The sequence below is a fragment of the Daldinia loculata genome (assembly GCF_022478755.1).
Source record: "Daldinia loculata strain CBS 113971 unplaced genomic scaffold F4817scaffold_79, whole genome shotgun sequence".
NCBI lineage: Eukaryota > Fungi > Ascomycota > Sordariomycetes > Xylariales > Hypoxylaceae > Daldinia > Daldinia loculata.
Genome location: NW_026054933.1, coordinates 32,864 through 45,261, shown reverse-complemented (window position 1 = coordinate 45,261; position 12,398 = coordinate 32,864). Strand labels below are relative to the sequence as shown.

At 44.0% G+C, this 12,398-nt stretch overlaps 2 protein-coding genes across 2 annotated transcripts; both read right to left on the bottom strand.

The window, feature by feature from the left end:
• Positions 1–1,495: 1,495 nt before the first annotated feature.
• On the bottom strand, positions 1,496–4,223 carry F4817DRAFT_277115 (uncharacterized protein). The gene is made up of 3 exons (XM_049299502.1): positions 3,337–4,223; positions 2,852–3,242; positions 1,496–2,798 (listed from the first exon to the last, which is right to left on the bottom strand). Exons 1-3 carry the CDS (start codon positions 3,610–3,612, stop codon positions 1,738–1,740), a joined length of 1,728 nt encoding a protein of 575 aa, XP_049154552.1. The 5' UTR covers positions 3,613–4,223; the 3' UTR covers positions 1,496–1,737.
• Positions 4,224–6,384: 2,161 nt separating this feature from the next.
• Positions 6,385–9,601, bottom strand: F4817DRAFT_351761 (6-phosphofructokinase). The gene is made up of 5 exons (XM_049305123.1): positions 9,536–9,601; positions 8,517–9,424; positions 7,992–8,459; positions 7,850–7,937; positions 6,385–7,723 (listed from the first exon to the last, which is right to left on the bottom strand). Exons 2-5 carry the CDS (start codon positions 9,231–9,233, stop codon positions 6,630–6,632), a joined length of 2,367 nt encoding a protein of 788 aa, XP_049154551.1. The 5' UTR covers positions 9,234–9,424; positions 9,536–9,601; the 3' UTR covers positions 6,385–6,629.
• Between the last annotated feature and the right edge of the window lie 2,797 nt (positions 9,602–12,398).

Genomic DNA, 12,398 nt, shown 5'->3' with positions numbered 1-12,398 from the left:
CGAATGTCTTGAGATTCTGCGTGAACCTATGTCGCTTACTCAACTCAGCAGATCGCTGCAGGCTGAGCGTGACGGATGCCCTCGTGAGACAGCAAGGCCATGCTAGTATGCCATGCTAGTATGTGAGACAAGCAAACGGCCATACGCTGTTGGGCAGCCAAATGAGCAGGCTGCGCATCCAGGCCAGTAGCGTATGCAATATCGGCCATGCGATAGACCGGGGCATAACCACGCGCCACCTTTGCTCACGATACCTCCTTCGTTAACTCATGTTGCGCTGCGCTGCGCTGCGTCAGAAATGCCGAATACTCTCCTCACCAATTTTACATGGTATGCCAGTATTTCTTTTTCTTTCGGCGTCGAAAGAAATCGAATACATCATACATAACATCGGGTTGCATCTTCTATATGCCAAGTCGCAGGTGAGTGGTTGGAGAGGTTGGTAGATGGGCATTCGGATAGGTGCAGAGAAGCCTGAAGGAACCTGAAGTAGGAAGAAAAATGGTGGGGTCGAAACCAGTGGGGAGGACGCTGACGCAATGATGCAGTGGTTGCAGTTGCAGCAGTAATGTTTTCCCTGTCTTTTGCCTATCTAGCCGCTCCTGCTTTTTTCGTAAGGCCTCCGTAGATGTCCACGCTCGGACCATAACGTGATATGCCCTATTTATGTAACTTCGTACCGACTTCGTTGCATGTACATCACATATGTACATATTTTACCTAATAATATGTACCTAGATACATGTACTGATTACACTAATGCGCTTAGATAATGTCGACCATATAATTCGTTAAGAAGGCGGCGGAAATCACAGGATTCTAATTCGACAATTCCAAGAACACAAGATGCGCCTTGTTCAAACACCTGCAAGGGATTTCTAGACTATGGCACTATTGGGTATTTGTTGCTGTCTCCATAGAACCAGGAACTTCCTTATGACAGTCAGTTATACATAACGATCTAGCTATTGGGCATCAAACAACCTAAGATGGCGTGTCGCTCTCGAGAACCCTGCGTCAGGATACCCCTGGCATCGACGAACTCATCTCGGTTCCAGATCTCATAGGACACAGGGAGCCTTCCAGGAGGTTCGCCATAATTTTTGGAAGATCTCGTGACCAATTGAACTTCTGAATTGGTTTGCCTAAGCTGATCCGCAGATCAAAGTTACCGGGCCGTGCCGGATACCGTTGAGTTTCTTGAGTCAGGACTATCTAATCTACTCGAAGGTTTTCCATTAGTTAATATGATAGTTCATTCTAGTGAGGCTTTAATTTGTCGACAATTCTTACGACTAGCTATCCTATCTTAGCTTTTATCACTTTGACGGATATGAGGTAGCTAGGAAAATACACTAGAGTGTTATAGCCCGTGACTCACGAACTCCTAGTTGATCTAGACCCTTTAGCGGCCTCGAAAACACATAAACAAGACTTCTCCATGAACAACCCGCTCTTTTATACAAAATAGAATATTACGACTTAACATTCTTTAATTATATACATTACAATAGCGTATATATACAGAATAGACGCAAGCAAGTCCTCTTTATCGTACTGCTTGCTTGCTTACCTAATGCTTAGACATATCCGCCTAGCGCCAAAAGTCCGCTTTTAAGTGTCGACATATAACCCCCGGAATAACCAAAGTGTAAAATATCTCCTTCCTTTTTCTCGAAATGCCCCATTTTCTATATGAGTACGTATGTATCTAGCTCATTACTCGATTACTTTAGATCACGGCACTTCTTTGTAGTGCCCTTCACCCATTAACTCGACGGGTTTCGTATCCCCCGGCATCTCCTGTGGATGTTGTTGGTAGTAATGTTGTTGCTGTTGCTGTTGCTGGTAGTGTGCTCCATTATCCCCGGTCGGCGGAGTATACATCCATCCTCCATCTTGCGTGAACCCCGCCTGTTGCGGAATAGCATAACCCATCTGCTGTGGATAAGCAACCCCTTGTTGTGGCTGCTGCTGCTGCTGCTGTCCATATCCAGGTTGAAGCGGCTGAGCCTGTGGGTATCCTGCATAAGTCTGTAGTGCACCGTACACGTACCCGTCGGCACCAACCACCGTTTGAGCCCCAGCCTGCGTTCCATCAGGACCGTATGCTGGTCCTGGTCCCGCATATCCATTTTCCGGCTTATATTGATCTCTTCTCACCGCCGCCATCGCTGCCGCAGCTGCCTCGTCGATTCTCCGCTGTCGCCGGCGTAATAGCCATAATACAAATGGCGTGCCTGCAATCGCGATAATGCCTAGTGTTACGCCAACGCTGATCCCTGCTTTTGCACCGTCACTTAAACCTTTATTATCTTCATCTGATGGCGACGTAGTTGTCGCCGCTGGTGCCTGCGCTGTAGTAGTCTGGCTTGTGTTGGTGCTAGGTAGTATGGTGGCTGGCTGCCACTTCCCGTAGTCGCCGTTGACCTCGACCATATGGCCGCCGCTCATGTAGTACAAGCGCGTGGTGCGGCTCCCGGTGTCGCTTGCGATGCCGATCGGGGCACCGGCCGCATCGGCTACGGGCCAAGATTTATCCTCGTCATCTGGGCGCGGGGCTATGCTCCATGTGCTGTTACTATCACTGTTGCTGATTTGGTACAGTTTCTTGTCAGTGCCGACGTAGAAAACGCTACGCGTATTCTTGTTATTGATGGTTACGGCGAGCGCAGATGCGTTACCATCCCAAGCTGGGAGGCTAAAGTTCGGGCTATTGGAGCCGAGCTTGAGGTCGGACGCTTTTGTTGCGTTGGTTGAGTGGTTCCCCGTCTGTGTTAATGACTGTGGGAAGGTTGCTGAAAATTCATGATTAGCGCTACGGTTAAATAAATCTTGAGGACAGCCTCACATATATGCCACATGTCACCATTATCAAATTGTGACACTCCCATATTCTCGCCATCTCTAGGCCTCACGACTGAGATATTGCCGTTAGAGGAGAAGGTAGACCCAATAGCCTGGGAAGAGGCTGCGTCATGGGAGATTACACCATAATAAGACCATGTCGTGCTGGGTGTGTATCCGATTGCGTGAAGAGTCCCTTCGAGGTCATTGTAATATACTCGGTATCCTTCCGTTGATCCAAGCAGCACAGCTGATAATCCCGAGTCTGGCGCTACCTTAGGAGCTCCTCCGGAGACAACGTACTCGCCCGCATTTTCCCAATGTCCCGTATTCCAATCGCATTCCAGGAGCGCATTGACAATATCATCGTTATTATCCATGTAGAAAATTGATGCCTGTTAGCTGGCGTCAGCAAAACTCTCACTTTTATCTGACCGGCTCCACTTCGCCCATTTCGCAATAGTGAGAATATCTCAGCTTTTTACTTACCCGAGCAGTTTCGCCATCCATCCACCCGGTTGCGGACAGGCCTGTTTTGTTTTTCGGCTGGTGTTCTTTGAAGGGAGCTATGAGCGTCTTGTCGTCTGGAAATATTGGTGTGTAGTTGCCGTTGCAGAGACTATATCGTATGCCGCCAGTATCATCGTCCTGCATAATAAAGCTGGGAGCCCTTGTATTCCACCACGCTGCAATGGAGCCACATGACACTTGTCCTGCAAGCAGCCATATCGATAGGCAAAGGAAGGATGTGAATTTCGTAGCCATTATCGTAAGGGAGCGCGAAGGCTCGTCGGGGTCCGCTTAGATTATGATTTGTTGAGAGAAAGCTAGCATGTGATAATAATAGCCATTGTCGTGCCAATACCCAAGTACAGACGATAGAAGGAGGACAAAATCTAAATAAACATAAACAACGTAAAATAATAGAAAGAGCTAAAGAGAGGAAAATATAAAAATGAGATTCGAGAAACGAGAGAATTATGAGAAATAGGACTGATGAGATCTAACCTAGGTATTAAGTCGTATCTGGTAAGCCACTAACCTAAGTGTGTAGATGATAGATATATGTGCAGGGGTAAAATATACCCCAATGGATCGATTAGGGTGAAGCCTGGAGCAAGTAATCCTGATCTACCAACGCTTTCATTCATGTGCATGCAGGGCCCGTAAGAATCAAGACTTCTACTCCTTCAGACCTAAGGTCTAGAGAGGACGTTGCAGCGGAAAGGATTCAGGGCTAGTACTACATAGCATGCCAGGTACTTTTCGATCGACAACTAGCAATACTAGCCTAGACCGGCTTGATGAATCGGGTAGGTGAGATAATACGTAGTTACATCGTACGTCTAGAACATTAGGTAGCTTGCCCTCTTCTAAGAACTAGTTGTAAGCTTTAGTACCTAGTAACTTAGAAGGGCAGATATGTTTTGATTGAATATAACTACATGTTTAACATCAGGTAGTTAGGTTGTTGATGCAACGATATATTAGCTAATTATATAACGCTTTCAATCTCTCGGCGGCTACAAGACGCCTCGAACCACGGGTACATAGTAACAGCGAAGTTTACCGCAGGTAGTATTTTATAGAAATTAGCGTGTGGCACAGCCTGTGGCCAATTGAGTACCTGTTTATAATAAAAGGACTGAAGCTGTACAAGCTGTTAGAGCTATATTAAACTAGCAGGTAGTAAATTATTAAGAACTTGTATGTTGGAAGTGGTTGGAGGCTAGAGTAGCAAGTTTAGAGTCGCATCGTTATGCTTTCGACGAGTCTTCGTTCGTAGATCTGACGTCGTAGGTAGTATTTTCGGATTGAGACGACGACTTGGTAGCAGTGGCCCGTGGGGGGCCTTCATCCGATTGCAACTTGAGCATGTGAAATTCGGAGTCTAGTAATCGAATACAAAAGTTCAATTACCATACTCATTCTCATACATTCGCAACGCATAGTTAGAATATAAATATATATATCCTTACTTTCATCATTACGAAATGTTAATTTCTTTTCTTACCAAGCTCATGGGACATAAGTCCTGTTGGTTCTGGAAAAGGTAAGTACAAGATACAGTGAGTTTCCAGGAATAGCAGCTGCTGGCGTTTGAAAATCGAGAAAAGGCACGTGCCCTCGGCCGGGCATCCCGAGACACGCTGGGTGCTGGGGGCGTAATCACTGCATATTGTGGCGAAACCAACTTTCATTCCGTACCTATCATCTTTTGTCTCTTGTTTCTTATGATTTTGGTCTATCTTAATTTTCTATCTTGGCCCTTTGACGTGTTGGTTAAAATGCAGTTAGCTTTTTCGACTCGCGACTTCTCGTTATTTCTTGGATAACGGTTCTCTAGTTTTGGCCTTTTTTTCTTTTTTTTCTTTTTTTTCTTTTTCGGTCATTCGGATCTAACTATAATTTGCTAAGGACCGAGGTTCGACCAATCTTAGAAATGAGAAGCTAACTAATAAAAGACAGCTTCGCCAAGGATCAGGAGTACTTTAGCACAACAGCGCCGGCGCCTACCCACTCCCTACCGTCAAGGTAAGCTCCAGCGTGGCTGATATCCCTGCATGCCTTTCCGTTTCATTCGGGACCATATTCATGATTCAGTCCCAAAGTCCCGGATTAATAAGCCCAGTTACTTCAACCCAACGGCTTCGCTTACTAGGATTTCAGGCGAAGTTTGAGTCTCTGTTGAAACAGCCACGCACGATTCTCCCATTTATCCAATCGGATAGACCCTCTACCCTAGATTATACCCAACCCGACACATGGCACATGCTATATAACTACTTGACGGGCCGCTGCTTTCTTGACCAAGTCACATACGGCCCCGAGAGGCCGAAGTTACATAGGCACTCTATCCCCTTCCATCTAATCTTCATACGATTCACGTGGCAAGGGTTCATCGCCAATGTTATTCTGCTAGCATACAAGGCTATGCTAGATTCATAACCAATCAGCAAGAACCCCTTTGAAGCTCTGTGCAGATGCTAACACTGTCATACACCAACTAAACCTCTCGTCATATCTGGCCTGCATGCACCGGCCCCGTAAAACACTCTTCAAATCTACACCTTTACAAGTATCCCGTATCTTTCCTGCATTGTTGGGACTTTTGGTAAACACTTAACGCACACAGAAGAGGACATAAGATGAATAAGAATAACAATGGGACCTCGAGCTAATGAGGGGTAAAGAATCTTTTAGGATAGTAGGGCATTGCGAAGGTAAGAGTGGGTGTGTACATGAGGGATATATGAATGACTACCTAAGGTTAGGAGTTTTGCCTAAAATATTGTAGGCGAATTATCCGTTGAAACACTTGAGACAAAGAACCAGTTGCATACCAATAGTCTAGTATTGGTTATAGTATTGCGTTCAACTTCTCTACGAATAGCTCACCCCTATTTATTCTCACCGCTATGCAGCAAGCCTTCATATTATCTATCATATGCGTGGTCTATTAATAAGGTCCTTATGTAGAACCATATGAGATCCTACAAGATTCTCACAAAAATGAGTTCATCTACAATATCATGAGATTTCGTCTAAAGACAATGATAATGACGTTGTTTTGATAAGCAGATGTCCTAAATAAAGACTGATTGTGGTGAAATGGGGACGTCAACTTCATGACACGCCCCAACGATATTTCAAGAAACCGTAAAAGTAAATCATAATCATACTCGCATGACCGTGCCAATCTATCTACCTAGGTATTGTCCCAATGTTGTAACTCCCAACCCAGCCGGCCGCCCCTGTTCTCTAGTCTCCAATCCATTTTACTATTTAATAAGTCCGCGCTTCGCGTCTTTGGCTATCAGTCCGACTAAGCTCTTCTCTGGCAATGGGTATGGCGGACGCCCACCGAGGATGTCGACGACTTCCTTGTTGTCTAACCAGTGGGCTGCCGTCGGACGTCGGTTCTTCCAGTCCGTCTCATTCTCTTCTACCTGCTCCATGGGCGAGAAGGTCACGTCTGCGCCTTTGATACCAATGACGGTTGCACTTAGAGGATCCTGAATTATCTTTTCCGGGTTCTTCTGCGGCTTGGGGCCGTACTTCTCAAGGTGCTGTATGCACTTGATAGCTAGTCTAACGGCACGGCATCTGTCCATGGCTGAGGGGACACCACCCTGCTGAACGTGGCCGGGGATGCTATCTCGAGATTCAAACCGGTCATGAGCTTCCTCTCGGATGATATCTGCGATAAGCTTGGCTGAGTAGACTTTGCTTGCCTTCTCGTTGACAAGGATTAGTCGGCCTGCTCGCGATTGGCCTTTATCTCTCGTGAAAACTTCCTTTAGATGTTTGACGTCTGCATTCAGCATGTCTAAACTGATTCCCTCTTCTGGGACGTAGACGGCACTCGCACCAACGCCCAATCCTCCCAGAATTGCTACGTATCCACACCGACCACCTTGCGTTTCAATAACGAACACTCGCCTTCGGGTGGCTGACGCAGACTGTTTAATCTTGTCACAGTAGGCGACGAGTTCGTTTAGACAAGTATCGGAGCCTAGGGAATATTCTGTGCCTGGGACATTGTTCGAGATGGTTGCTGGAAGTAGAGTCATGGGAATGCAGAGCGAAGGATACTTGGCTCTGGCTTTTCGAAGTTGCGAGACGGAATGGAAGGCCTCGAAACCGCCGATTAGGAACAAAGCGTCGAATTCGTACTTCTCGATCAACTTAGCGATTAGCTCCATACCAGACTCTTCTGGGAGCTCCCGGTTCGTTCCAATTTCGGAGCCTCCTTTGCTCGCCCATCCGTCTACTTCGAGCCAATCGAAGTGTCGGACAGCACCTAATGGCGTGTCACCGTGATGCCGGGCAAACCCAGCAAATCCATTGTGAATTGCGATAGGCTCATGCCCGCCTGTAACCCTAAAGTCAGAATTTCTAATTGATATCATAAGGGGAAGAATATGCTATGGTAGGTATTGGAAGGTTCACCCTTCAATGTCGTAAAGGGGGTGGGTATAGATCTAATGGGGTATCTTACGGGATCGGCAATAAGCTACACCTGCACGGATAGCAGCGTTCATACCACCAGCGGGTGCCCCAACGTTGATAAAACCGATTTTCATCCTCTACATAGAAGTTAGCGTCCATCGCTATTAATGCTAGTGGTCCTATGCGCTTACCTTGGAATTCTCCAGGTGTATATCTTGGTCAAGTCCCATAGTGGTAGTCATCATGTAAGACTTGTATTGGTCAGAGAATTCGGTGTCACGGAGCGACATCGCTTTGTCGAAGTCCTGAGCTTCGATGGCCGTCGCTACCTTCTTAGTCTCTTGTACGGCCGCCATCAGAGGTTTCCGAACGATCTTGTTCTCGGTAATAGCGATAACACAAGTCTCGGTCTCCGGTGTAGCCTCAAGTACGGCCTTGACAGCTTCCACTCCTTGTAGCGTGGCGAGCATCCTGTCGTAAGCCACTGCGGTTCCTCCTCTTTGAACGTGGCCGAGAGTTGTGATGCGGGTGTCTAGGGCTAGGCCCGATTTGTCGGCAAGGAGATCTTTCACCATCTCAGGTGTAATCTTCGTGCCATGTCTATCAAGGGCACCTTCTGCGATAATGACAATGGTTTTACGTTTGCCCCAGTCTCGGTGCTTGTGAAGTTAGTACAAGGCCCCTTTTGGATTACACCGTTAAGTCTGGCCACATACCTTCCTGATAACTTGACACATCTCCTCTTTCCAGTTATCCTCTCTAGGTTTCTCTGGGATAAAGATGAAGTCGGCACCGGTTGCTACACCTGCCATCAGAGCTAACCAACCGCAATGTCTTCCCATCACCTCTATTACGAAAGCGCGGGAGTGTGAGGAGGCGGTGGCTTCGATATAATCTACCATTTCGCATATACGGGCTAGAGCGGAATAGGCGCCAATGGTGGCATCGGTTCCGGAAAGGTCGTTATCAATTGAACCTACGAGCCCTACGATGTTAAGGTGTTTGTAGGGTTCGATCTGCTTGGCTTGTAGCTGGCCTGTAGATACGAGTTCTTCAAGTAGAGAAGGCCATTCGGCTCGGAATCTATCAGCACCGGTAAGGGAGCCATCACCGCCGCAGATAATGAGGGCATCAATGCCATTGAGGATTAAGTTCTTGGCGGCGGTCAAACGTCCGGGACGCTCGTAGAAAGCCATACACCTCGCGGTACCGATGAGTGTGCCACCCTCAGAAAGATATCCTCGAACATCGTTCCATTCCATTTTTCTAATGAAATTACCACCTTGAACTAGGCCTTCGTAGCCTTCGTAGACGCAATAGGGGTCGCACTCCATGTGAATAGCCATTCGTACGACGGCTCGGACAACGGCATTCATACCTGGCGAATCACCGCCCGAGGTCATGACGGCGATCTTCTTCTTTGTCGTAGCCATGCTGATAGGTATTCTAGGTATAATATCGTAGAGAGATTTAAGGGGAGGATCGAAATTCGAAGTTTTAAGAATGTATGAATAAAAGGGAAATAAGAGGTCTACTAAACTAAGAGATGGCACATCCAAAGGTTAAAGTAGAGGTTAAGTAGGCGAATAAGAGGAATTAGAACTGCAAGGACCTATAATGCGTTCTTTCACATGCTCTAATTAGCCCATGCAAGCGACGTCGAGTGAAAAAACAAATATCAGGAGATAGTTGTGCTATGTATTAACGTGACGAGGGAAATAAAAAAGTGGCTTACCTTCTCCATGTACTTACCTATTTCACATACATGTATGTCATTCTTTGGGATGGAGTAGAAAAAAACGATAATATATGTAGGTAGTGAACAAAAGAAGCTCTTATCAATTATCGGTGCGGGGGAGCTATGGGAAGAGGACTCCTGGAAGTCGCACTATGCAAGTATCATCCCTCTTACGTAGGTAGCGGAGGTACAAATAAACCCCTCATTACTCCGTGCTCCGTACATCTCTAACGTAATATGTACCTACATACCCTTAATCCTAATTATATTGCAGCTGGATGAGGCTGAGTTATTTTTACCTTCAATGTTGTTGAGTTCTTTTTGTTGTTTCCAAGCACCTAGGTACCTAGTGTACCTAACCTACCTATATTACCTAAAATACTAATAATTTGTATATTGCTATAATATATTTACCATTAAACATGAGACATATTTCTGTTCTCGTAAGATAAAATAGGCACTTAGGCCGGTCTTCTGTTAGCTCTGACCTAAGTAGGAGTCATCGAAACATTTTAGGTACATTACAGTGCGTAGGCGGGAATGATCGAAGAATATGTAAGTCTACGTAACGGAGCTCGCCATGGAACGGTAGTCAAATTAGCGTCCGACCAAGAATCCCCACCTGACGTAGTGTCGAGGTCTTGTTGAGGAATATCCGCGGCATTCTATTCGATTGTTCGAAGAACTCCCTGTCAATACCCAGGCAAGAGATACCTCAATGCATATGCTAGAAATTCCCGCAGTGATAAATGTAGGTAGGTACCTAATATAGGTACGTATGTATGAAAACTGTAGATGATGATGGTTGGTGGTAATTGCTCGCTAAGTCTCTACATATATGGACTGGCGTTCGATAGGTTCGGTTGCGTCTCGAACGGCGCCGTTGTTGTAATAACTTCTCGAGACGATCTTTAGCTTCAGAAGAAACCCACATGGAAATGTAGCTCTAGCGTGAGATAGCATGATAGAATCGGCATGCCGTATATTATCGAATGATTCGGCAAAATACATGTATTTAAAGATGCCATCCCCAACTAGGTTACTTGGTTAGCTGTTGTTGTAGTTACATCGTATATTAAGGGTACACTTGAGTAACCTAGATCATGCGATGAAGCAAGCTGTTGAGATTAAATAGTCGGCAAGTATTTACTCGGGTTGATGGCAGTATCCGAAAATCCACCGGAGAGAGCATATGAAAATTAAAAATTACTATGAAAAGATGAGATGAGCATGAAGGATATCTTGTTTGCTGAAGAGATAGAAGATTTCTACGATAAGTATTATACAGAAATAACATCCTGACGAAGCATGTGCCCTCAATGCAAACATGAATCTTGGGATGATCTACGGATTACTGCAGGGGAGTACGTACATTAGCGGGTGGGGGGGGTCTATTGACATTATGTCAGCAAAGGTGTCAGTATAATTACATAATTACAGGCCTTGATACCATGTTAAAACCGTGTCAACAGGTTAACACAATATTTGCAAGGTTTATTATACCGATTTTATTGTAGGTACTTATAAATCAGTACTAATAAATAATATGTTAAGGTATTTATTATATCCGAGGTATTATTTATTTTACCGTAATTATTAAACTTGTTAATAATATTTAAATAATTATTATATTTATAACAATATTAAAAATTTAATATAATGTTAAAAATTTAATATAATATTAACTTTAAATATATATAAATTAAATAAAAGTTTAAAATATATATATATATTATAATATAATAAATTTTAATCATTTATAATCGTAATAACTTTATAATGTAATGGTAAAACGCGTAATTTATAACATTATAACATTATAATTTATAATTTAACGTATTAATATAATTTTTTTAATTAACTTTTACATATGTTTATGTTTATATTATATATATATAAATATGTTAAAAGTTTTATATTAAATTATAAAACTTTTTATTTTTTTTTTTTTAATATTATATTATTTAATTTAATATTATATTTTAATTTAACATAATTTTATACGTAATATATATCGATTAAATAACCGTAACTACCGTTAATAACGATGTTTAAAAAACCACTTTTTTAAACCTAGTCATTTTTATAATTAAGATATAATTACCCCCGGAGGTGACTATATTATATATACTAGCCAATTACCGTAATAATAGTCATTTAACATGCGTATAGCCAATATTATGTCCACACTTATCTCAGTTTTCAGACCAGAATTCATTGAGGCGGGCTGCGCCCGCTTACGCCACGGAACGCATGGCCCGTGTGTTTGTACCTGTGGGGCACGTGCGTAGATTTCAACGAATTCTGGTCTGAGGCCTGGTTGGGCCCAAGCATTACTTACTTTCCAATTTTGGTGGTAAACAACAAAAAATTCAATTTACAATGACTTAATACACCACAAGAACGTACGAAATAACTTCAACTAAAATGACTCGGGGCTAGTAATATATTTAATCTATTTTTCTAGCTTTTTTGCATGCGCGTACGACGTTGCGTTCTTATATACCAGGCCAAAACGTCAAAAAGCACTTGATTTCCAAGGTCCAAAACACCATAATCAACATCACAATTAACATCACAATCAACATTACAATCAACACCACGTATGTGAGAAAATGCCTTCTATTTTAACTCTAGCCTATTACTAATGCTATCTAAGCCTTCCCGCCTTTTTATACACCTGTACGGCATCGCCTTCTTATATACCAGGCCTCGCAACGCGTGTTGCGACCGGTGTTGCGACCGGTATTGCGGCTAACGCGTTGCGACCGTTGTGGCCACTTTCAACGCCCCGAGAGACTTAACGCGTAGATTTAATCGTATTTAATCGATAGACCTAATAATAAGATTAGTACGATTG

Coding starts and splice junctions, on each gene's coding strand:
- F4817DRAFT_351761 (XM_049305123.1), bottom strand. CDS start 9,233: ATGGCTACGACAAAGAAGAAGATCGCCGTCATGACCTCGGGCGGTGAT. Junction 7,938..7,991: donor TACACCTGGAGAATTCCAAG/GTAAGCGCATAG, acceptor ACTTCTATGTAG/AGGATGAAAATCGGTTTTAT. Junction 7,724..7,849: donor TGTAGCTTATTGCCGATCCC/GTAAGATACCCC, acceptor TTAGGGTTACAG/GCGGGCATGAGCCTATCGCA.
- F4817DRAFT_277115 (XM_049299502.1), bottom strand. CDS start 3,612: ATGGCTACGAAATTCACATCCTTCCTTTGCCTATCGATATGGCTGCTT. Junction 3,243..3,336: donor TGGATGGCGAAACTGCTCGG/GTAAGTAAAAAG, acceptor GCCAGCTAACAG/GCATCAATTTTCTACATGGA. Junction 2,799..2,851: donor TGGTGACATGTGGCATATAT/GTGAGGCTGTCC, acceptor ATGAATTTTCAG/CAACCTTCCCACAGTCATTA.